Below are 21014 nucleotides of genomic sequence, written 5' to 3'. Positions count from 1 at the left end.
TCAGAGCAGACGTCGACCTGATGTTCTCAAGTCTAGGCTCGCAAGTATATCTCAGTTTAGTCTAGTTTGCGCCCGCTAGATCATATCGCTTAAGGTCTCTTGTTTCAACTGGCGTCTTGCTAGTGGACAATCGCTGGCGGATTAATATCGAAAGCGCGCTACGACTAGCTCACCGTTTATCTCACCTGCAACCTTGAAGTTTGCAACCGTTCATCCTCGATTCAATGCTCTCCGAATTTGCCACTCAAACTACCGAATCGTCGACTTAGGGTACGGAATGTCGGGAGTTACATCCAGCTGCCGGAGCTAAACCCACGGAAAGCCATGCCGGTAGCAACCTACCGGTGTACACTTTCGTCAAAGACGGAGAAAATGCTCAGGGAAAAGGCAATTTCTCCGGGTGGCGATATCCAGGTCAACTTCGTCCTGGCTGGAGATCCTACATCCGGTGTTCCACGGCGCGCGTCAATTGCGGGATCTCTTCCGGGGGTGCTGGAGGCCTTGCAGTGTACAGGACGTATGATAGGGACGCGATTATAGCCATAGGTGGGGCCGGAGCTGGGTAGGTTGGAAGGAGTCGGGTAGAAGAGCATCAGGAAATGAGCTCATCTCACCGGGAGAAGTGGGCTTGTCTGTCTCGAGGACATCCACTGTCGGTGTACTCCTCAGCCATTTGATTCTGCCCATCCACCAGTGCCATGCGTCGTTTTCGGAGTGCCACTTGCAATCACCAGGCATCGAAGCCTAAATGATAACGTGGAAGACGAGCGTAATTCACTGACCACTGCTCGTATTGTGCCGTTTATCTGCGATTATCCGAGGTGCTACCCGAAGAGGACTCGGCTCGGTCCGAACTGAGGTTGCATGCCTCAGTTCCAGGCACGTCGGAGGCGCATTACGCGAATAGTGTACCACTGTGATTTTGAGGACAAGCAGCACAACGCTTGCTGAGAGAGTCCACCTTCCATCGCAGTTCCACGGCTTCTCAGACGACACAGAATGAAGTGAATTTTCTTTCATAGACACGCAGTAATTTGTTTGGCGGTTCCACATTCGTACTCGAGTCTCGTCGGCCGAGACAGGCCTGTCAAGAAATGGGGCGTATGGGTAGTTTCCGCTGTTGCATCTCGGCGCTCAATGCTTAGTCTCTCGAGATTGCAGCTGAAGTAGACTGGGATTTGACCGGAGTCGTTCTCTTCTGGAGCGAATCGGCGGAATAGGCACGTTGTTCCGACTTTCCCGATCCCTGACCGGTCGACGAGTAGCACCGCTGAGCTGTTGAGCATGCGAATCGAAAGATTGTTTAATGTACGGCGACCCAATAACCCATGGGTGGGCGAAGTAAAGAAACGTTCACTCCCAGGCCCTATTGCACAGAGAAGTTTGTCCCGATTTTAGAAATTCTTATGTTCTCATCTCTACACAACGAGAGTGTTAGTTGTACGACTTTGTCGCCACAGGATGGACTATGGACTATATACTTGCGAGACTTCTGGAATTTCTGCCCAAGTTTAACCGTTTCTCTTGTCACCTTCCCGATTCGTTGAGGACAAGAGCGTTGGTAGTAATCGTGCCAAGGCAAGAGGGTCATCGAGCGTCAGCCATGCGTGTCAGTCGAATTGTGGCTACAAAGTGGGAGGGTTGGTACTTTGTATTACTGAGGAGTAGCCTTCGGGTGCCAAGTGCTGATCGATTGGCCGCGGCCTTTCGTCGACTGCCGAAATTTGAAGGATGCTAAAGCTAACGCCAAACATTGGTTTTCTTCCAAGAAATCGAAGCGTTTCTGCTCGGCAGTTGGTTCCATAAGAGCTTGCGCATGGGGAACCCTGTCTGTCAAACATGAGGGAATTCTGAACCGCCCCTGATGCTGTATTGCCAAGGGATTAGTAGATTTATCCAGAGGGTGGACACAAACGACTCATGGATACCTCCCTCGCTACCCTGTTGTGGACTGCAGCTTTGAACTGGGATACTTAATCACTATGCAGTTTTCGCCAAAGGACTCCCATTAATGCCTCGAACGGGCGGACAGGCCGACTTCTCATTTTCGTCCATGGACAAAAACGAGGCTCATGTAGAAGCAGACGTAAATCTCAGTGCAATGCATTGGCAATTCTCTCTCTCTGCATCGGTCCAGAAAAATCGGTTGCAGGCGTGTTGATATCCCCGATCATATAGTCCTCAGCCATGCCCGTGTCCTGCTCGATCAACTGTTGACGGACTGTATCCGCGTGTCAAAGCTCGCAAGCACGGGTCATTATGAAAGCTACCATTGGCACATCGCCCGCCGTCAACCCCTGTCTCAAACTGCGGATGAAGTAGTGTCAGAAAGGCCTCCAGGCTTTGTCCAGATTGGGATACTGCTCCCGGTGTTCGATCAGTATAGCTCTCTCGCCTAATCGTAGACGGAGGTTAGACGATGGCATAAAAACCAGTTCGCTTCGACAGGCTCGGTTGAGTCGTGCATTATCTCGATCAGGTATTCGCGGCCGACAATGTTGAGAGGGATTTTGTGTCAATGAAAAGGCTTGCAGGGTTCCTCGTCCTGTGGCAGCCGTCGATTCTGGCCACGAGAAACCCGAAATAGGTGCATCCTGACAGATGAAGAAGCGAGAAACACGCGATATGAAAGTGTGGAGAAGTTAGTGAATCTGCACAAGTAGTGACCGGGGTCGTCAGCCAACCGGCAGGCTGGGGATACGAAGTCGAGCCGAGCAGGCGAGCAGGAGGAAGCAGGCCAAAGTTGGCAAGAGGGAAATATCACTGGCAGCGAAGCACGTGAGTGTAGCTCAACACAACAGCCTCAACCCATTGACGTAACTCATCCAGTACGGAGTACCTGACTGCTCAGTGCTTGACCAGAAAATTTGAGTCCTCCTTCCGAGGAACCAAGTAACACAAGAAAGTCGGGGACGATGCGCACCCAGCCACAACCATTTTTTCGCTAGTACATGCTCCTGCATGCAGCCCCAGCGGCAGACTACATTTTGATCATCCTTCTTTCCCCTGGCTCCCAGGTTTACGGTACCAGACACAACATCATTTGGTCGCGACAGTCAATCCGCATGTGTCGAAGCGGATAGTGTCTGGAGTTGATGAATCGCTCGCGAATCAATCTTGCACAATTTCAGGTGCCAGCCCTCCGAAGAGTCAGTGATCGACGGGCTAGTGCACAGGGATCCTGGTTGTCTGCTCGGTAAACGGGGTTGGTCTGAATCTACGCAGCACGGGCGCTATTGTGATGCTTTAGCCTCTTCCTTCTGCTGCAGATTTCCCTTCGTCTGCATTTTTAGTGCCCTGCTAACGGGTGAGTGCCATGGGTAGACTAACTCGTCGTTTGCGTTTCCCGACCCTCTTCTGTCGATTGTGTCGACCATGCCCAAGGGGCGTGGCAGTCCTATCGGAGTTGAACCAGGCCAAACTAGAGACCAACACCTCAGACGGGAGTGCCGGACGAGGTCATGGCTGCCGTTGACGCTAGGACACGAGCTAACTGCACGAGCGCAGCGCCGCAATCCCAGTCCAATCCCTCTCGTTGACATGCCGGCCCCAGAGCGGAGAACTTGGCCTCCGCCTACATCGAAGGATTTCGGGCGCAGGCGTCGTACTTTTCGAATGATGATCAAGATCAGAGTTCCCTCACTTCCTCAAGGTTGACGCGTTTAAAACTCCGTACCGTGCCTAGGTCCGAGCGGCGGCATGGGGAACAACCTGGAATGAGATCGCTGCTAAGGTGCTTGCCACTCCCATTCGATAAATAATTCCGACAGGGCTCTGTGAGGGGAACGGAAGGAGTCGGTCTTGATGGGGCGAGCAATTTCGGTCCACGCACGCGGATAAATTGGATCTCGACTCACATCGCACCAATTATCTGCGAGGCGGAGACTTTCTTCTGGTCAAAAGACGGTGGTGAACCGAAAATCAAGTTGACACATGTCAACAATATCGCTTTTGGAGGACAGAATCATCACATCTTTGCAAATCGAATCCGAAAAAAAAAAAAAAAACAGAGCTCAGCACAGGGATATAGCAAAGAGCGACTGCGAGTGCATAAGATGTGCATAAAGAAGATAAAGAAAACTTTTCAGTGATGAGGAGGATGCAGATCGGATCGCCAGAGCTTGAGACGCAACAAGACAAGCATGGCCAAAGAATGGAGACTTGAGAGCAAGAAGAGCGTGAAACCGGGATTCAGTCTCGAGTCATCCTCCGAGTGCGCGTGTGTAGTTTGTCCGCTTGCAGGACCCTTGTTTCCACCAGGCCTTTAGCGCAGCCCACCCCGCGAACGACGACACACTTGCAAAACCGATGTTGAAACTGGCGAGTCGCGGCACTGATGTGGAAATCTCGAGGCTAGACGACTGCTTCAACCGTCGGTAAAAGGGTGGCTTCAGGGTTTAGTCCGTGGTCATTTCCTTACAACACAAGAGCACAAACTATGAAGGATGGCAGTCTCGTCATACCGAAGAGCCGTTCTTGGCCCTCAAAACTGACTAAGAAGCGACGACTCTCCAATAGAGCTTGATGATCTTAGATTGCCGTCAGTGCATCCAGCTGGAACGGCCGAAGTGCCTCGAGATGATCGACCGGGGCAGCGAACCGCGTAAAACGAAATGAAAGGAGGTCAAACATCACGGGATATTTGTGGTGGTTCTGACATTTAGACAAGACAAAACAAGGTTATTTCCAAATGCCGTTCCGAGGATGCCAGCTCTTCCTATGGGCTCCGGATGGGGATATGGAGATGAAAGGATCGTTTGAAACGCCGTCAGAAAATCCTTCTTGCGGGGCGCAGGTGGACCGCAACGCATGCAAACCCGAAGCGAAATGAAGCCAGGAGAAAAAGCAAAGAATGGGGTTGATGCGAGAAGAAACGGCTGAAAGAGGGATTTCTTCAGCATCTCCTGACAGCTTGAAGCGGGAGCAGCCTGTCGGAGAGAGGCCAGACTGGTATCATTTGGGCGGGTAAAAAAAGGTGAATCAGTGGGAGTAAGAGAAGATGGAACTAAGAGGACCCAGAAACGAAACGCGGCAAGCCTAAATTCAGCCCTGGAGCAGCAACAAGACTCCAGAGGATGCCCCATCGTGCCGGTTGGTGGTTCGTATCGCGAAGAATCACAGACCCAGACTCTACCTAAAGATCCCCCGTGAGCTCGAACGGCCCCTCCTCCTCCTCTTCTCCCGTCCACCACCACTTTTCTTTCTCTTCATCCTTCTCTCGCTTGGAGCCCTCCTCTTCTGTCTGCACTTTCTGGTGGCTTGAATTCAATTCGTCTTGGACACCCTGGCCCGTCTGCTCCCACTCTAGTCCCATTCCGTCGCTCTTGTGTCTTCTCCGCCCTCCCCCTGTCGGCGACAGGGTTCCTGTACCAGGGCACCCATATTCCCAGCACTAAAGACCACTTCCGCACTGGACTTGGATCCTCCCCCGCCCTTCCAAGCCTAGAATATACCAGTAGTGGCCCTGGCGGCGAATCGCTGATCGCCGGCCCCTAGTCTTGCTCCATCAAGATTTTGCCGCCAGCATGACATCCTTCCCAGCATTCATTGTTCCCCGTTAGTGGCAGGAATCTTGCCAGCATCAGGCCCGTTGGTCCAATAAGGTGCGTACGGGCGGCTCCCCAGTGTTGGTGCTGTGTCTCCCCTGTGAGAGGACCTTGACTCAAATCCCACAGGGGAGCAAAAAGAGAGGAAACGCAAATTAATCGGAATATTTATAGAATTAGCCCACCTCGTCATCTCTCTGGTTTGCCATTCGTTTACCGGTGACCCTGGATGCGGAAGCCTTGCTCTTGACAAACGGCGCCTGTTTTTCTCCTCTTTTTCCTTTCTGGTGCATGGCCGCCGAGTCTTTCATCCTTCCTCTTCCTGACGACGTCGCCAATCTGCAGCCGAAAAGCCACTATCTGCCTTACTTTGTTGTCTGTATTCTACGCACAGATCGCTTGCCCGGCGACCTAACTGTTTGCGGCTTGGACGTTGCTCAGAACTGCTGTTCTGCGTGGATTCCAAACCCTCTTCTGAATTGCCACTCGTTGTTCAATGCCCTGGGTAATCTGCTGGGATCCTGCAGTATACCTGGGATGGGAAGCTCGCTCCGGGAAAGAAACCAAGACGAACAAGTTTCAGGCCCGTTTGCGTTATGAGATTTCACCTCTAGATCTCTGCTAGGTCTCCACTCGCTCTGATTTATCCCGTTCCTAGTCTACGGGAGCTTCCAAACAATCCCGTGTGGCAAAGATCCGGCCCTCTCTGTTAAGAGATTCCTTTTATTAGTGGCTTATCCTGGGCACTTCAGTTTTTGACCCGCATCACATTCCCGTCCTGCCGCCGGGTCCTACACCGAGCCTTGATCCGGAGGCTTCTTTATCTAAGGGACGGGATTTCAGGCCTCGACCCGAGCATTTGGGTGGTGTTTTGACAGCTATCTTTTGTGTACTTCTTCCGGTCATCTCTTTCTATTGCTTACTCAAATCCTGCATTGGGTGACTGCCTGCCCTAGGTACGTCGAGGAGGAACCAAAGGAGATAAAAGGTGTGTACATTCGTGTACCTTCCGGCTCACTCAAGCAGTAGCTCGAAAGCTTTCCACTTCTGTGGCTAATATTCTTTCCTCTGGTTAGCTTTCTAGATCCTTGGTTAGGGCAATCTCCACGATACTTACATATTTCTATTCGAGGCTTTCCCAACCCTTTGAAAGAGTGTTCAGGAGACGTCAAGCAGGGTCTCGCAGGAACGAGTATCTTGCTTTGATAATCAAGGTTGGGCGGTTGCACTGATTACTCCTCGAGCGAACTCGTAAACGCAATGTCGTCGACTTACTACATTGGACCTTTCGGCCGTATGTTACCCGCCACCGATGGACCTGCGGAGCAAGAACCGGATCGAGCAGCTAACCTGTCAGTTCCGGGAACTCACCCCTATCAACTACCTTTGCCTCGTACTTCAGCACCTCTGCAATTTGGGACAGACCCCTTTCTACGACCAAGGAACCGTGGTGAGAGGGCTGACGAAGGGGAAGAAATCTCAGGCTATCCTAGGAGCCCTGGCTATCAACAAACCAGCGAGCAGCTGCCCTCCGTCAGTCAACTTTTGACGCCTACCGCACAATTAAGTCGGTCACCATCACCTTATAGCCCACGCGTTTTCGGAATTATCCTCCCGTCGAACGACTCCCGCGAGTCACCAGACCGGCAGCGGCACGGCGACTCTAGTACTCTTCCTTTCGAAGCACGGTCAAGTGTCTATGACAGCTCGAGATCGTATTTGGAGTCTACTCCCGCACCGCAGTCCCAGAATCTACCTCCGATATCCCACATCTCTGCCCAGGCTCTTGGTGGAAATACATCAAGCCATCTAGGTCTTGGGTCTGCTCCATCACACTCGCCATACCCTCCTAGATTGCTCCATAGGCACAGCAGTGACCCAAACGACCGGGCCAGCGCAGGGATACCGACCTCTGTTACAGCAGACTCAGGATCTCCAGGTGCTGAGAAATCGAGGAAATCAAACGTTAGACCACACGTCGTGGATGAACGGTACATTGAGGGAGAAGGTTTATGCTACATTTATGCCGATGGCTCCCATTGCCCGAAGATCATAGACGGCGTCCCGGTCAACGCCAACTGGGGCATTACCAAAGCCGGAAAGCCACGGAAACGACTCGCACAGGCTTGCCTGACGTGTCGAGAAAAGAAGATCAAGTGCCATCCGAACTTGCCAAAGTGTGACCAATGTCAGAAATCTGGCAGGGAATGCAGATTTGAGAGCGCGTAAGCATCTAACTCACTGTGCTAGGAGGACAGGAGCTTGAGTGCTAACCGGCCTCTAGGCCTCGTGGCCACCGTGCGGCGTCGAGGGCATCTCAGTTCGCCAGGAGATATGACATCCGGGACGACTTTATGACCGGAGCTTCTAACAATGCAGGTACATCCAGTTCGTTATATTCTATTGCGAGGGCTTCGGAGAGCTCTACCTCCCTTCCCGGGACGAATTCGCAGTCTCCCTTGTCTGATGGTTCCATGCTTACGCCTTCTGCTGTGGATAGCACCCATGAGAGCGTTGCCGACTCCGACCAGCAATATGTAGCAAGATTGCAGCGCATGTCTAGCGGGCATGAGCATGTCTCTAGGCACTCCATGGATAGCGCTGGATCGTCGTCCACCGACTACGCAGAGATACTGACGGAGCTCAAAGACCTAGATGCTCAAGATCCACTCGCTAATGATTGGAGAGCAGACCCGTACGGTGTCGACCCGGAACTTGCAACCCATTACATCGAAGCGTATTTCACGTTCATCAACGATCGTTTATACTATATGTTCCCTCGGAGGCGGTTCCTGTTGTGGTTGAGATCATGTCACACAAAGTCGCTCGACGACAACATGCTGTTATACTCGATGATGACGTTGGGATCTGTATTCTCGGACCGGCCCGACAGGATGACGGCCTTGAAGCGATACTCGCGCACTGCGAGATATGCCCTCGAACATAATCAGCACAGACTTTCGTTGCAGCTCGCCCAAAGCCGCATCATCATGAGTCTGTGGTACTACGCAATCGGCGCCTTGGTGAAATCCTGGGATGCTGCCGGAGCTGCGGTGCGCACGGTATGTGGGTTACGGTATAACGTCGAGATGGGAGGAGTGATCGTAGAGCAAAGCCAGCAGTGCGAGTACGGCCTGCATCCTCAAGCTCTGATAGAGTGTCGTCGACGGACTTTCTGGACCGCCTTCTTGATGGACGTAGGTCGCCCCCGAATCCAACAACTGCTTCACGTATATCTCTAACCTGGATATGTTTAGCGCCTCTCATGCTTCTATGCACCGTCAACAACCTCCATTTCTTCCCAGACCGCATTCCTCAGACTGCCGTGTCGGGAAGAGATCTACGAAGCCCAAGAGTATACGACCGTGCCATTCTTCCAGCACTTCTTGAACCAGCTTCCAGTATCCCAGGACGATGAACTCTCTGGGTTGAGCGCAATGGCGCTCTTGATAGACGTTATATCCATATGGGGCGATGTCTCGGATCACGTCTTCCGATTGTCGCTGATTCCGGCTGAATCATACAACGGGCTTTTCGAGGAATTCTACAGTACCATTGTCCGTCGATCGGACCAGTGGCTCTCACGGCTCCCAAACCATCTCTCATTCACAGCAGTGAACCTGGAGCGAAGTATACGAGGACGCAAAGTCGATCCGTTCATATCCATACATTTACTATACCATGCGACGCTTCTAAAACTGAACCGATACGCCCGGGCCCAGCTTCTCCGGCCTGGAATGACCCAACAGTACGTCCACACGGCCAGGAACCATGCCGCAGAGATCCTCCGCACTGCCCTCGCCCTCGTCCGCTACGCCTCAGAGTATGACGTATCCTCCATGACAACAGATCCCGTAACTCCAAAAGGAACCCTCCTCAACCCTTTCCTCGGCTACATCATCCTATCCGCCGTCGACGTCCTCAGCGCAGGTGGCCAAATGCTCGACTTACCGGAATGCATTAACCTCATACGCGGCGGCCTAGAAGTCGTCCGCGAACTCAGCTGCTTCTGGGGCAGTACAAAGCCTCTAGTTTCGCTGATTGAATCCCGCCTCGACGCACTGACGGAAGCGCAACACCAGATAGCGTCTGAAGGGAAACTCGCCTTCTTCCTCGACGGACCGTCACTGGACTCTCAGATTCACAACGGCGTCCAGAAGCAGGACACGTCGACCAACGAGGATCTCATGTACGGCGGTCTTCCGCGTGAGCAACTCTTTGCCGCGTTCGGGCTTGGAGATGTCCCGTACTCGGTTGAGACTATTGCGCGAGTCAGAGTAGGGGGCTCTGCGCTCCCTTCATGATTCGTGAACGCCGTTTTGAAACAATTCGGCGTAATGATGCGACATGTCACATGGCTAAGGATTGATGCAACTCCTGGCCCCCACGTCGCTTATTCTTCATCCAATTTTTTGGGATCCTGTTTTCTTGTATACTTTTGGTGCGGGCAGTTGCTTACTTTTTTTATGCTCTGGTACGGCAAAATCTGGATAATATGGTGTTGATGAGAGGCCCATTACTTTGTTTTCTTATATGATGTAAAATATTCAAATTTCGTGACACTAGCTGGAGGATGAAGCGGAGCTTTTCCACTTTTGAACGAAGTGTTCTGTCATGACAGTACATAGACCGTCGGGCTCGCATTATTGGGATGACTGGATTATTTCTGAGAAAAAGCGAAAACAGCCCACCCTTCGAAGAGTAAGAGTCACAGCAAGAAACCGAGGCTTTCAGACCTGAGCCACCCCTTCCCCTTGATAGCTTAAAAGCCGCCGAAACGCCGAAAAGCGGGCCCACCCGAGCCGACGTCACCAGGAAAATAATCCCGCCGTTATCCCTCCCTCCCAACCACTCCGCCGGAGAGGAAAAAAGATAGCAACGACGCGCCACGGGGGTGTCTAGAACCACTTAGAGTAGAACATGGACTATCGTATCTTGTGGCTCTGAGACAATTGAGACCCGCCGTGCCTTCATCTGCGCAGGCGCGACCTTTAACTCCCCGACAGAGCAGCGGAGAAGAGCAGCGACTTCAGCTGAGAGGCCACGTCGACGCATCCACACTCAGCAACAATGGACAACAGCGCGTACGAGCAAATCCCACACCCCGACGACCACGACGATGTCCGGAGCCAGAACCACAACGTCGACCACGACCCCTCCGACGCAGAAACCTACTCCCACCTGACAACCTACCCCACCGAAGCCGACTACTACGCGCTCCTCGGCCTCGCGCGCGACCCTCCGCCCAGCGACGCTTCAATTCGCTCCGCGTACCGAACACTCACGCTAAGCTTCCACCCAGACAAGCAACCGGCGGAGCTCCAGGAAGCGGCGAAGCGGCATTTTGCGCAAATACAGGATGCGTACGAGACGCTGATTGACCCCAAGAAGAGGATTGTTTATGATGCGCTAGGGGCGGAGGGGGTACGGAGGGAGTGGGGGAAGGGAGGGGCGATGGGAGAGGGTGGGGAGGGAGAGAAGAAGGAGGTCGGGGTCAGTGCGATGAAACCGGAGGAGTTTCGGAGGTGGTTTTTTGGGATGATGAAGAGGAGGGAGAGGGGGATTGTCGAGGGGATGGTTAGGAGTAAGGTGGGTTGTTCTTGCTGTGCATTTCTGGACAGGGAGGAGCGTTGCGATGGACGGGGTTACGTGATGTGGGATTGACTGAGGTTAGCTGTTGACTGACGTCTAATTGACAGGGTGTCCTATTGCTTGGGGTTGATGCTACGAATACCATTTCGGTCAACGAGGAGCTTGGAGAGGTATATCTGCACGTACCCCATCCGAAGGTGTCGAACATTGCGCTCCGATATGAGTTTGTGACGCCTTTTCCCACTTTCCGGGCTGTCTTTGGGGAGGATGAGAAGGACGATGAGGATGGAACTGACCAGGAAGGCGATGTGTCGACGCTACAAGAGGATGAGGACTCCGAACTGACGATTTCGGCGGGAGTCGCTGGCGGCTTCCAGCGCCTCTTCAACAAGGTTGAGTTAGAGTTTGAGGATGGAGAGACGGAGACTCGAACTGTAGGATCTACCACTCTCAACGCTGGTACCTTGCCGCTAATGAGACTAAAGATTCCCTTGCCCTTGACACTGGCTACGCAGAGTGTCAGCCTTGGTGCAAGCACAAGCCGCGTGTTCAAAGAGCAAACAGGCACGAAAGGCATTCTAAACCGGTGGCCGCTTTCACTTCTTCAGAATTCCGTTGCAACTGTGAGTGCCACACTTTTGCCAGCGGCAACGATACAAATGAGCCTGGCGAAGAGCTTCGCCTTAGCCCAAGGGACGAGACCATTCACTGTTGTTTTTGACACTATATTCAGTCGCTCGATCTTCAACGCGCTACCTACGATCAATCTTCAATTGACCAGGCAAATTGGGGAGCAAAAAATTGCATTCTGTCATTGGTCGAGTGGATTCATCGGTTGGCCCGAGATCATTCAAACACTCTTTGCCCCATACTTTGGCCAGGCCCCCGACGACATCCTGTTCGAAGGCCAGGAAGTAAGCCAATTTCAGTTCGGAATTGCATCACGACCCACCGTGACGGCGGCAGTACCTAGCTCAGATGACGACGACGATGTTTCACCCGATGAGGATCCCGCACAGGACGAGCAGGAATCTTTACGTGCCAGGCAGCGCGAAGAAAACAGAATCGCCGAAGCTTGGCAAATTGCGGTCTCTTCTTCTCCGGTAGAGACCGGGATGATTCTCAAGTACTCGCGGAACATTTTCTCTGGAAAGTCACCATCCAATGCCCTTTCCCGATGGAGCTCGGAGAAACACTACTCAGTGCCACCGGAGAACGAACCTCGATCCGTGCGACTCGATATCTCCTCTACCATCAACACGGATCTCTCACCTTCCTGGAATATACATGGGTCCCGACAGGTTAGCGAATTGACCCGCATGGGTCTTGGCGTTGGATTGCAGCCCAGGGGTCTGGTTATGACAGTCTCATGGAGCAGGCTCAGGCAGACAATCAAGCTGCCTATCGCCGTCTGTCCCATGGACGCGGTCAATCGAGACTCGGCAGCATTGGCAGTTCTACTGCCATTTCTGACATACTGCGCGGTTGAGTTTGGATTCATCCGCCCAAGAGAACGACGTAACCGCCGCAAGATGATTGCGCGGCGACAGAAGCAGCTGAGGAAGTTGATTCCTCAACGGAAAGCAGAGAGCGCACAAGCCATCGAGCTTATGGCTGATCAAGTGCGGCGACGACAGGAGAAAGAAGCTGCTCGCGGTGGGTTGGTTATCACCAAGGCCGAGTATGGCCACTATCCTAGTAGGTTGTGGACGAGGGGCGGGGATGCAAGGGAACCTGATGTCGCGGATGTGACCATCCCGGTCGCTGCGTTGGTCGATCATGGACAGCTTATCATTTCCAAGATGACGACAAAGGTACGTTATTTTGGGAGTCTCTTCTTTATTATTTAGTGCTTTTCGCTAACCTGTTAATAGATCCATATTCTTGGTTTCCACGACCCGGCGCCTCTTCAGTCGAAGACCTTGAAGATATGGTACCAGTACCATGGGAAAGAGCACTACGTTGAAGTCGACGATGGAGAGGGCGTTTCTTGCCCTATGAGGCTGCATTTGCAAGTCGTTTGAGCGCCAATCTATGCATCTTGGTATAGTCACCTCGCTATCATGTACTATATCGAATTCACTCTCATGTACACATATCCTGGTGTTCAACTCCTCGAACTGTACTACTAGCTATATATATACTGTCGCATCAAGATTATCCACTATCTATACCCAATCTAAATATTCCAGATACTCTTCTCTTAACCAACACCCTTCTACCGTCAGGGCTCTGGTGATGAATTTCCCTTTCCGGACGTTATCTAATCAAACGGCCGGCCACAGCCACCAGATCCGCAACCCGCCGCCAAACTCGACCCAACGAAAAAGCAGCAAGCATTTCATCACTTCATCATCACAACTTTCTTTGTCTCTCTTCCTCTATATACCCCTCCCTATTCACAATGACATCCATTGCGGAGGGCCTGTTTAAATCGCTACCTAAACCAAAATACACGGGCGAAGAAGAGGAGCTGCCACAACATGGCCAGCGTGGACCGCGAATCGTAGGGCCGGGCCAGCTCGATGATACACAGATTGTTCTCCGGGTTTGTCCATCCGATGATCTTTCTCTCGTATTTTCCGCTGTAGCAGTACTAACTTGGTTCTCTGTGCAGAGGACCGGCCCCCCTCCCTACGGCAACCGTGCAGGATGGCGACCCCGAGCCCCCGAAGATTTCGGCGACGGCGGCGCGTTCCCGGAAATCCTCGTCGCGCAATACCCCCTCGACATGGGCCGGAAGGGCACACAATCGAAATCGAATGCGCTCGCGGTACAAGTCGACGCGGAGGGAAAGGTCAAATACGACGCCATCGCGCGACGCGGACACGGCGATGACCGGATCGTGCACGCCTCGTTCAAGGATCTGATCCCGCTCCGGCAACGGGTGGACATGGGCGAGGTCTCGCTGGACCGGCCGTCGGAGGAAGAAGTCGAGGCGCAGATGGAGAAGACGAAAAACGCGCTTGCGAGTCTGGTATCCGGTGCTGTGGCGGCTCAGAAGCCGAAGAACGTCAAGGGCGGAAGTCGGGCGGAGCCGACGTTTGTCCGGTATACGCCGGCGAACCAGATGGGTGATATGAGTCGGAAGAACGACCGCATTATGAAGATTGTGGAGCGCCAGCAGGATCCGATGGAGCCACCAAAGTTCAAGCATAAGAAGATTCCTCGCGGGCCGCCGTCGCCGCCTCCGCCGATTATGCATTCGCCCCCTAGGAAGCTCACCGCGGAGGATCAGGAGGCGTGGAAGATCCCGCCGCCTGTGTCGAATTGGAAGAATCCGAAGGGTTACACGGTGCCGCTGGATAAACGGTTGGCGGCTGATGGGCGGGGTCTACAGGATGTTACGATTAATGACAAGTTTGCGCAGTTTGCGGAGGCGCTGTTCACGGCTGATCGGCATGCTCGTGAGGAGGTGCGTCTACGTGCTCAGATGCAACAGAGATTGGCGGAGAAGGAGAAGTTGCAAAAGGAAGAGCATCTCCGTGCTCTGGCTCAAAAGGCGCGCGAGGAGCGTACCACCGGTCGTCGTGATTCTCGCGCTTCACGTTCACCCAGCCGCAGCCGAAGCCGCAGTCTGTCCGAAGCGTCCTACCGATCCCGCACCCCCAGCGAAGACGAAGAAGCCGCCCGGGAGCGCGAACGCATCCGTCGTGAGCGACGCCAAGACGCTGAGCGACAGCTCCGCCAATCGCGCATGGGTACCGAGCGACGAATCCAAGCAATGGCCCGCGAACAGAACCGTGACATTTCAGAAAAGGTCGCTCTCGGTCTAGCGAAGCCAACACAATCCTCCGAGTCCATGTGGGATTCCCGCCTGTTCAACCAGACAAGCGGAATGAGCACCGGATTCAACGAAGACAACCCCTACGACAAGCCGCTGTTTGCCGCGCAGGACGCCATCAACAGCATCTACCGTCCCAGGGCACAAGCAGACTTTGACGACGAAGCCGACGCGGAGGGCGAGATAGGCAAGATTGAAAAGTCCAACCGGTTTGAAGTCCTCGGCAAGGCGAAGGAGGGATTCCGCGGTGCCGCTGACGCAGAGGTAAGCTCTACCCAATATACTTTCAAGTATGTTCTCGAAAAGCCGGAACTAACGCATCACCCCGTACAGGAACGAAGCGGCCCCGTCCAGTTCGAAAAAGACACAGCCGACCCATTCGGCATCGACAGCATGATTGCCGATGTGACCGCGGGCGGAGGCAGCGGCAGTGGAGCCGGCCAGAAGCGCTACGGAATCCAGGAAGCTGATACCGAGAATCGGGGATCGAAGCGCGCGAGGGTCGACGAGGACGATTAGGTGATTGATTGATTGAGTGATTGCTCGGTGATTTCAAGGTTGTTTGCTCATTCCAACATCTAGCGGCGGTTCTCCTTGTTTACATGTATTACATATCATGGATGCTTTGCGCTGCAATTGACGTCGATTTCTTGGTTGGTTGGTTGGTCGGGAGGCGCAGAGTGCTGTTACCTATAGATAAACAAAATAAAATAATACCCAATCAAAAATCTCAGGACTGTGTACGCTATGGTATGCTATGATGGCCATGCAAGACGACATGAAACCAACCGCCTCGCAATGCTTCTGCTGCTAAGACTCGTCGAGCAAGTCGTACTGATAGGTAAGCAAAGCCTCCAGTTGGAGTAACATTGACACCCGCCCGTCCGTCCCGCGCATGCAGGCAGCAGCTGCATTCATAGAGATATGCATTTCTATCCGTGTTCCAGGCTCCGACGGACGAGATATGGGAGATGATTCTCTCAGCTCCTCCTCCAACATTTTCGTTGGAGACAAGAGCTTATCTGCGGAGTAAGATGGACAACGGTTTCTTTAGACTGGGTGGAGAGATATGTCTGGTTTGTACGCTCGTGTAGTCTTGTCTCCAACTCATCTTACTCATCAGGGTACGGTGCGATGCGCCTTGTAGAGGAGGGGGTCAGGTTGGATTCATTGAGGAGTTGTAGTACGTAGCAGATACGTATGTAGGCCCCTGGGTTTATTTCATAGGTGAGGCGTTGAAGAGGTCCGAGTGCTGTCCGAATCCGTTCCGCTGCTGCTCATGGGGTTCGTTATATATAGTAGTGGCGGGGGTCTAGGCAAGAATCTAATATTTCTGCAAAGGCTACGCCGGTGGCGGAGTGTATCTTCTGCTTCTATGCAAACAACGTATGTTTATGCACAAGGGCAATGACGACGACTCATGAAACGCCAAGGTCATACCTGTGCTGGAAATGGGGTCTTCCCAGGCTCCGAGAGGGCTACGCGGATAGACTACGTAGATATCTATCACGATGCAGGGATCAACGATCGACCCGACAAGAACAGGGTCTTGCTGATAACGGCGATGATGACGAGTTGCCAGAGTCGGAAAAAGGGCAGGGTAGTAATGACGGAAAGATGAGGGAGTTTGAGCTAAAATGCGACGATACTGGTAATTAATCAATCAATCTTCATGCCGAGGGAGAGGATCAGAACGCCTTCCCAATCCTGTCGCTATGACATACATATCTGCCCAGGTATCTTGACCAGGTAGATCGCCTGACAGGTGTGTTGATTGGATGGGAAAAGGGCTAGTAAGGGTGGTCATTTGTTTGTCAGGATGTTAGTCGCGAAAGGAGGGGAGAGAATCCCGTGGTCTGTGGCAGGGAAGCTGAACGCCAGCCAACCAAGCCACGAGATTCGCGACTTCTTAAGGCACAAGCCTAACCCACGGATCCCTCTGACAAGGTCATGGGGGATCGCTGGACTTTTTGGCTTTCTGATTGTACCGCTCCAAGCGCTGGTGAGAATATACCCGGACTACTTGGTAAAATAAGACGATTGAAACTTGGAAGCCCTGAAAGTTTGAAACCGGAATGCGGAGATTTGAGCTGAGGTTAGAGCTCGGCTGATAATTGCCGGTGCGAATAAGCGGGGAAGTTCCAGCTGATAGTAGCACTGTTGAATAAGACGGAAAATGATCTGCTTTGGATTCGATTGGGGGGAAGCAAAGTTTGGCACAGGAAAAAGAAAAGAGTGGGAAAAGAAATCAAACGCAGAGTTGAGTGGTGGCACGATCCGTTGCGAAGAATGTACCCCGTATTGCCGGAACTCAAATGCTCCTTTTCCCACGGCGCAGAGCAGATGCTGAGATCCGAGAAGTCCTGGAGTCTTCAAGCGGAGGAAGAATGCTGGAAGACTCCACCATGATACCACCCACCCTTCACATCTCGTTATCAGTCCCCAATCACCGCGGGTTCCCGCGAACCCCTCTGCGACTGACGGATGCGGCCATTCGAGATCTCTCAGTGGCTGATGCCACGCTGCGGAGGATCGAGAATGTGTGTGACCGGGTAGGTTGATTTGCAGCGATGTGCCTGACTAGCTCCCACAGGTTCACCACATCCTTGTACTCGTCAAGTGCGGGGAGCGGCACGAGCTTTCGCTGCTCTGACCACCCGTCTAATGCGCTGGATCTGCCTACCAAACGTGAAATGCGCGGCCGGAGGATTTGAATCGGCACCAGGACACAGCGCATTATCGGGTCCGGCGCCTAGCGCGGAGTGAGCGTGGCAATCATCAATGGGAAGGGAGGAGGTGTTGATAAGGCCGTCGCTGGTGGAGAACTCTGGAGCTGGAGATAAAGTCAGACGAACAGCCTGAACCAGGGTCTGGGAAGTGGGCATTTTGGATTGCAAAGCGGATTAGGTAAAAGCGACGCTTTGTATTTAAAAGGGAAACAGCAGTACTTATCAGTGCCATCTGAAGCAATCCCAACAGCCTGACGGTGGAGAGCGTCGATAGCCAAGCTTTTCCTCCTCGTTGACTCACTTTCCTTTTTTCTCTCTCTCCATCTTTTCTGTCCAGGGCGTATTTTCTTTTTCGGAAGGGAGCAGTTTGCGGAATTGACGTCGTCTGTCTGGAGTCGACGGCAACTGGAGAGGGAAGTGACGGAGTCATCGCTGAGTGCCCAAGAGCAGAGTCACGACTCACAAGTCACCTGCTTCCTCTCAATTCCTCCCCTCGATCCTTTTTCTCCCTCATCATCCCCGTCCGGCGCCCTGTGTCGCCTTCTGTCATAATCCGTACCTTGGATAGCATCATCGCCAGAAACAGTTGCCTTGCGCATTCCGAGCCCTCGTCCGCTGCTTGATACCATCGCTGCGAGCAATGGCGTAACTCCACGGTTTCGACTGACGAGGACAATGACGGCGCAAGTCTTTGTGCCCTACAAAAGACTCAAGCGAAAAAAGAAAAGAAAGGAACAAAAGAAACATTCCCCTACGTTGAGCCTGGACCCAAGCGCCTAGTTTCGTCTTACATTCTCGAAATATACTCCAGGGTCATTTGCTCGCCTGGCGAGGCACTCAAGCCGTCTCTTAACCTTCGCTCTTCCTACCTCAGAAGGTACTTCTTTCTGCTTGGTGACTGTGGTTCTGCCTTGCAGCCTATCCTGACTTCGCCCTCAATCCCGCTCACTTTCCACGCCCTCCTCCCTGCTAAGCCTGTCGCCATTCACATCCCTGGTGAACAACCAACACAATCCTCAAAACAGTGCCACCCAGAATGGATCATTCACTGTCACTGATATCTGCCCAGGTCCAGTTCATGGTGAGTTTGTACACTCTTTTACCTATCTATCATTACACACTTTCTTGTCTTTACTTCCACCCCTGTCTCCCTCCTATCAGTTTATGCCATTGGTCACGAAGCCCTACAATGTGCCCACCATGGAGCCAACTCGGCCTCGACTCGTTTCACTAACAACTACTGTGGAATTACAGGAAGATCGACTGGCCCTGGTGCATATCCCCTTGGAACTATATCCATTCTTTTTGGATCCTATTTTACGGGTGCTTTTCCATGAGATTCCCCCAATTACTGAGGCTCAGGCTGAGTCTCGTGGCTGTGACAGCCCTCTCGAGGCAACCAGTCACCCTCAGCCTGCCTTTTTGAATTTCTCAATAACTCCAGTGGAATGCTCAGTTATGTGTCCCCGTCAGCTCGCTGATGAGTACTTTGCTCCCTTGGTCGAACGGTTTGTCCAAGTCAGTTCGTCCACAAAAACTCGTCTGTCGATAAGCAAGGATGATTTCATTGCCATGCAGGTGTATGGTGAAGGGCTTGAGGCTGGTCAGCGGGTTCTTGAATTAACAACACCACTGGCTATGGCGGGGATGTACGTGCAATCCCCTATCCTCATGCCGTCACTATAGGTGCTAACCCGGCCAACACAGCTCGATATTCTTCATCTCCACCTACTTCGCCGACTACATTATTGTTCCCCTCAAAAGCAAGACACAGGTCATCGAAGCGCTGGAAAACCGGGGATTCAAGTTTGAGATCTCGACAGAAGCCTTTATTAACAACAATCATCACTCCCTCAGCAGTACTTTTAGCCCGGGATCTTCGCTTTCCGCAAGCGCACTGAGCTCCCCGCCAGCTACACCCCCACCGTCATCGCTCAACGAGCTCCAAAAGCGCACCTTTTCTTCTCTGCGCCGAAATAGCATCACTCCATCGGTGGATACATCGTTGCGTCTGGTACAATGTGCAGCTCACCATCGGTACAGTAGCGACGACAGCTCGATTTCCATCCTTCGTGATGCCCTAACTACAGCCCTCGTCGTGGACAAGCCCCGGTTCCTCTCCCTTACCCTTACAGCTGCCGACCCTGCTGCGTCTCTCCTCCTAGAACATCGCCTTTTACCCCGTTTTTCGAGCAATCCATCCTCTCCCAGTGAATCAGATGAAGACGACTCCAGTCTTCTACTCGGTTCAAAAGAGGATATCCTTTTCCCTATCATGCTTGATCTACGCAAACTTCCCTTGGAAGCGACCGGTATTGTCTGCGGCGTAGCAAGTCGACTGGCTGATGCTACGCACGCACGCGAAGACAACCTCAGCGGATCAACTGCTTCACTTCTACCTGATGACTCTGTTTCTGAGCGGTTTAACGCCCACGCCTATACTTCCACTCGCCCCTCAAAACCCCACAGCCACAGTCCGGGCCGCAAAAGCAATGGCAGCAACCCGCCTACCCACCGCCTACAGCCAGACTTGGATACCTCTTTCGACGCCGTGGAGATCAGCTTCCTCAGCACAGCGCGCGCAGGAACAATCATCGTCGGTGAACACGAACTTGACCGCGCCATGGACGCTCTCGATGCCGAAAGCCACGAACCCGAGATGGCGATCGAAGCGTTGGAGATCTAAAACCAGCGAGCATTCCTACTGCGCTACCAATCGCCATCCGGAATTCATAAGCTCTGTCTTCATTTGGTTGTCTTGATAAAAGTTCTCTATCCATTTTTTTCTTTTTCGTTTTCTCTTTTTCTTCTCTTTTCTTCTCTTTTCTGGTCCCCCCTTTTCAGTTTTCTTCTACCTCTGTATTCTGAAAAAGAAGGTTTAGCGGTGCAAAAAATAGCCTTTCCGTTTGTCTTTGTCTATCTCACGCCCTCGATTATTTGTTTTCTTCTTCTTTAACGAGTCACGCCCTGCCAAGAGATGCATATTACACCCGAGCGAGCGAGCCACGGTACATCACGATTATTTTGTTACATGATGCTTTGTCTACATTGAGAAATCTCCACTTATGTAGGTACGGATGGATTCTTGATGGGTGTTTACCTTTTTTTTGCATTTGCAAGGGAAGCTGGGACACAGAACGGCTTTGGCGAAGCAATGCGAGGCAAAGTGAGGCGCGGGATGTCAGGTTCAGCTGGAATGAGAATGCTTGCATATTGGAAGGCTGCTTCCTACGAAAAATGATGACGAGAGATGATCACGGTATTGATTGGGAGGAGAGAAAACAGGTTGTACATCGATTGCTCGAGAGGTCTAAATCAAGCCAACATGAATCCTGTTTTCAGATTCGGATTCCACAATCATGA

At 52.5% G+C, this 21014-nt stretch overlaps 4 protein-coding genes across 4 annotated transcripts; all 4 read left to right on the top strand.

The window, feature by feature from the left end:
* Positions 1–6685: 6685 nt before the first annotated feature.
* Positions 6686–10196, top strand: BJX68DRAFT_241446 (Zn(II)2Cys6 transcription factor). Its single transcript, XM_071040837.1, has 3 exons — positions 6686–7771; positions 7831–8743; positions 8804–10196. Exons 1-3 carry the CDS (start codon positions 6807–6809, stop codon positions 9848–9850), a joined length of 2925 nt encoding a protein of 974 aa, XP_070896955.1. The 5' UTR covers positions 6686–6806; the 3' UTR covers positions 9851–10196.
* An 813-nt stretch (positions 10197–11009) lies between these two features.
* Positions 11010–13333, top strand: BJX68DRAFT_241444 (DnaJ-like protein C11 C-terminal domain-containing protein). Its single transcript, XM_071040836.1, has 4 exons — positions 11010–11135; positions 11246–11572; positions 11624–12952; positions 13013–13333. The coding sequence occupies exons 1-4, from the start codon at positions 11049–11051 to the stop codon at positions 13160–13162; spliced, it is 1893 nt and encodes a 630-aa protein (XP_070896954.1). The 5' UTR covers positions 11010–11048; the 3' UTR covers positions 13163–13333.
* A 159-nt stretch (positions 13334–13492) lies between these two features.
* Positions 13493–15885, top strand: BJX68DRAFT_129048 (SKIP/SNW domain-containing protein). Its single transcript, XM_071036264.1, has 3 exons — positions 13493–13686; positions 13756–15186; positions 15256–15885. Exons 1-3 carry the CDS (start codon positions 13543–13545, stop codon positions 15439–15441), a joined length of 1761 nt encoding a protein of 586 aa, XP_070896953.1. The 5' UTR covers positions 13493–13542; the 3' UTR covers positions 15442–15885.
* A 2499-nt stretch (positions 15886–18384) lies between these two features.
* BJX68DRAFT_129053 (ACT domain-containing protein) lies at positions 18385–20486 on the top strand. The gene is made up of 3 exons (XM_071036265.1): positions 18385–18732; positions 18906–19300; positions 19359–20486. Exons 1-3 carry the CDS (start codon positions 18688–18690, stop codon positions 20335–20337), a joined length of 1419 nt encoding a protein of 472 aa, XP_070896952.1. The 5' UTR covers positions 18385–18687; the 3' UTR covers positions 20338–20486.
* Positions 20487–21014: the final 528 nt, after the last annotated feature.

Source organism: Aspergillus pseudodeflectus (assembly GCF_044049435.1).
Source record: "Aspergillus pseudodeflectus strain CBS 756.74 chromosome Unknown BJX68scaffold_34, whole genome shotgun sequence".
In the NCBI taxonomy this organism is placed as follows: domain Eukaryota; kingdom Fungi; phylum Ascomycota; class Eurotiomycetes; order Eurotiales; family Aspergillaceae; genus Aspergillus; species Aspergillus pseudodeflectus.
This window is presented reverse-complemented; position numbering and strand designations above follow the sequence as displayed.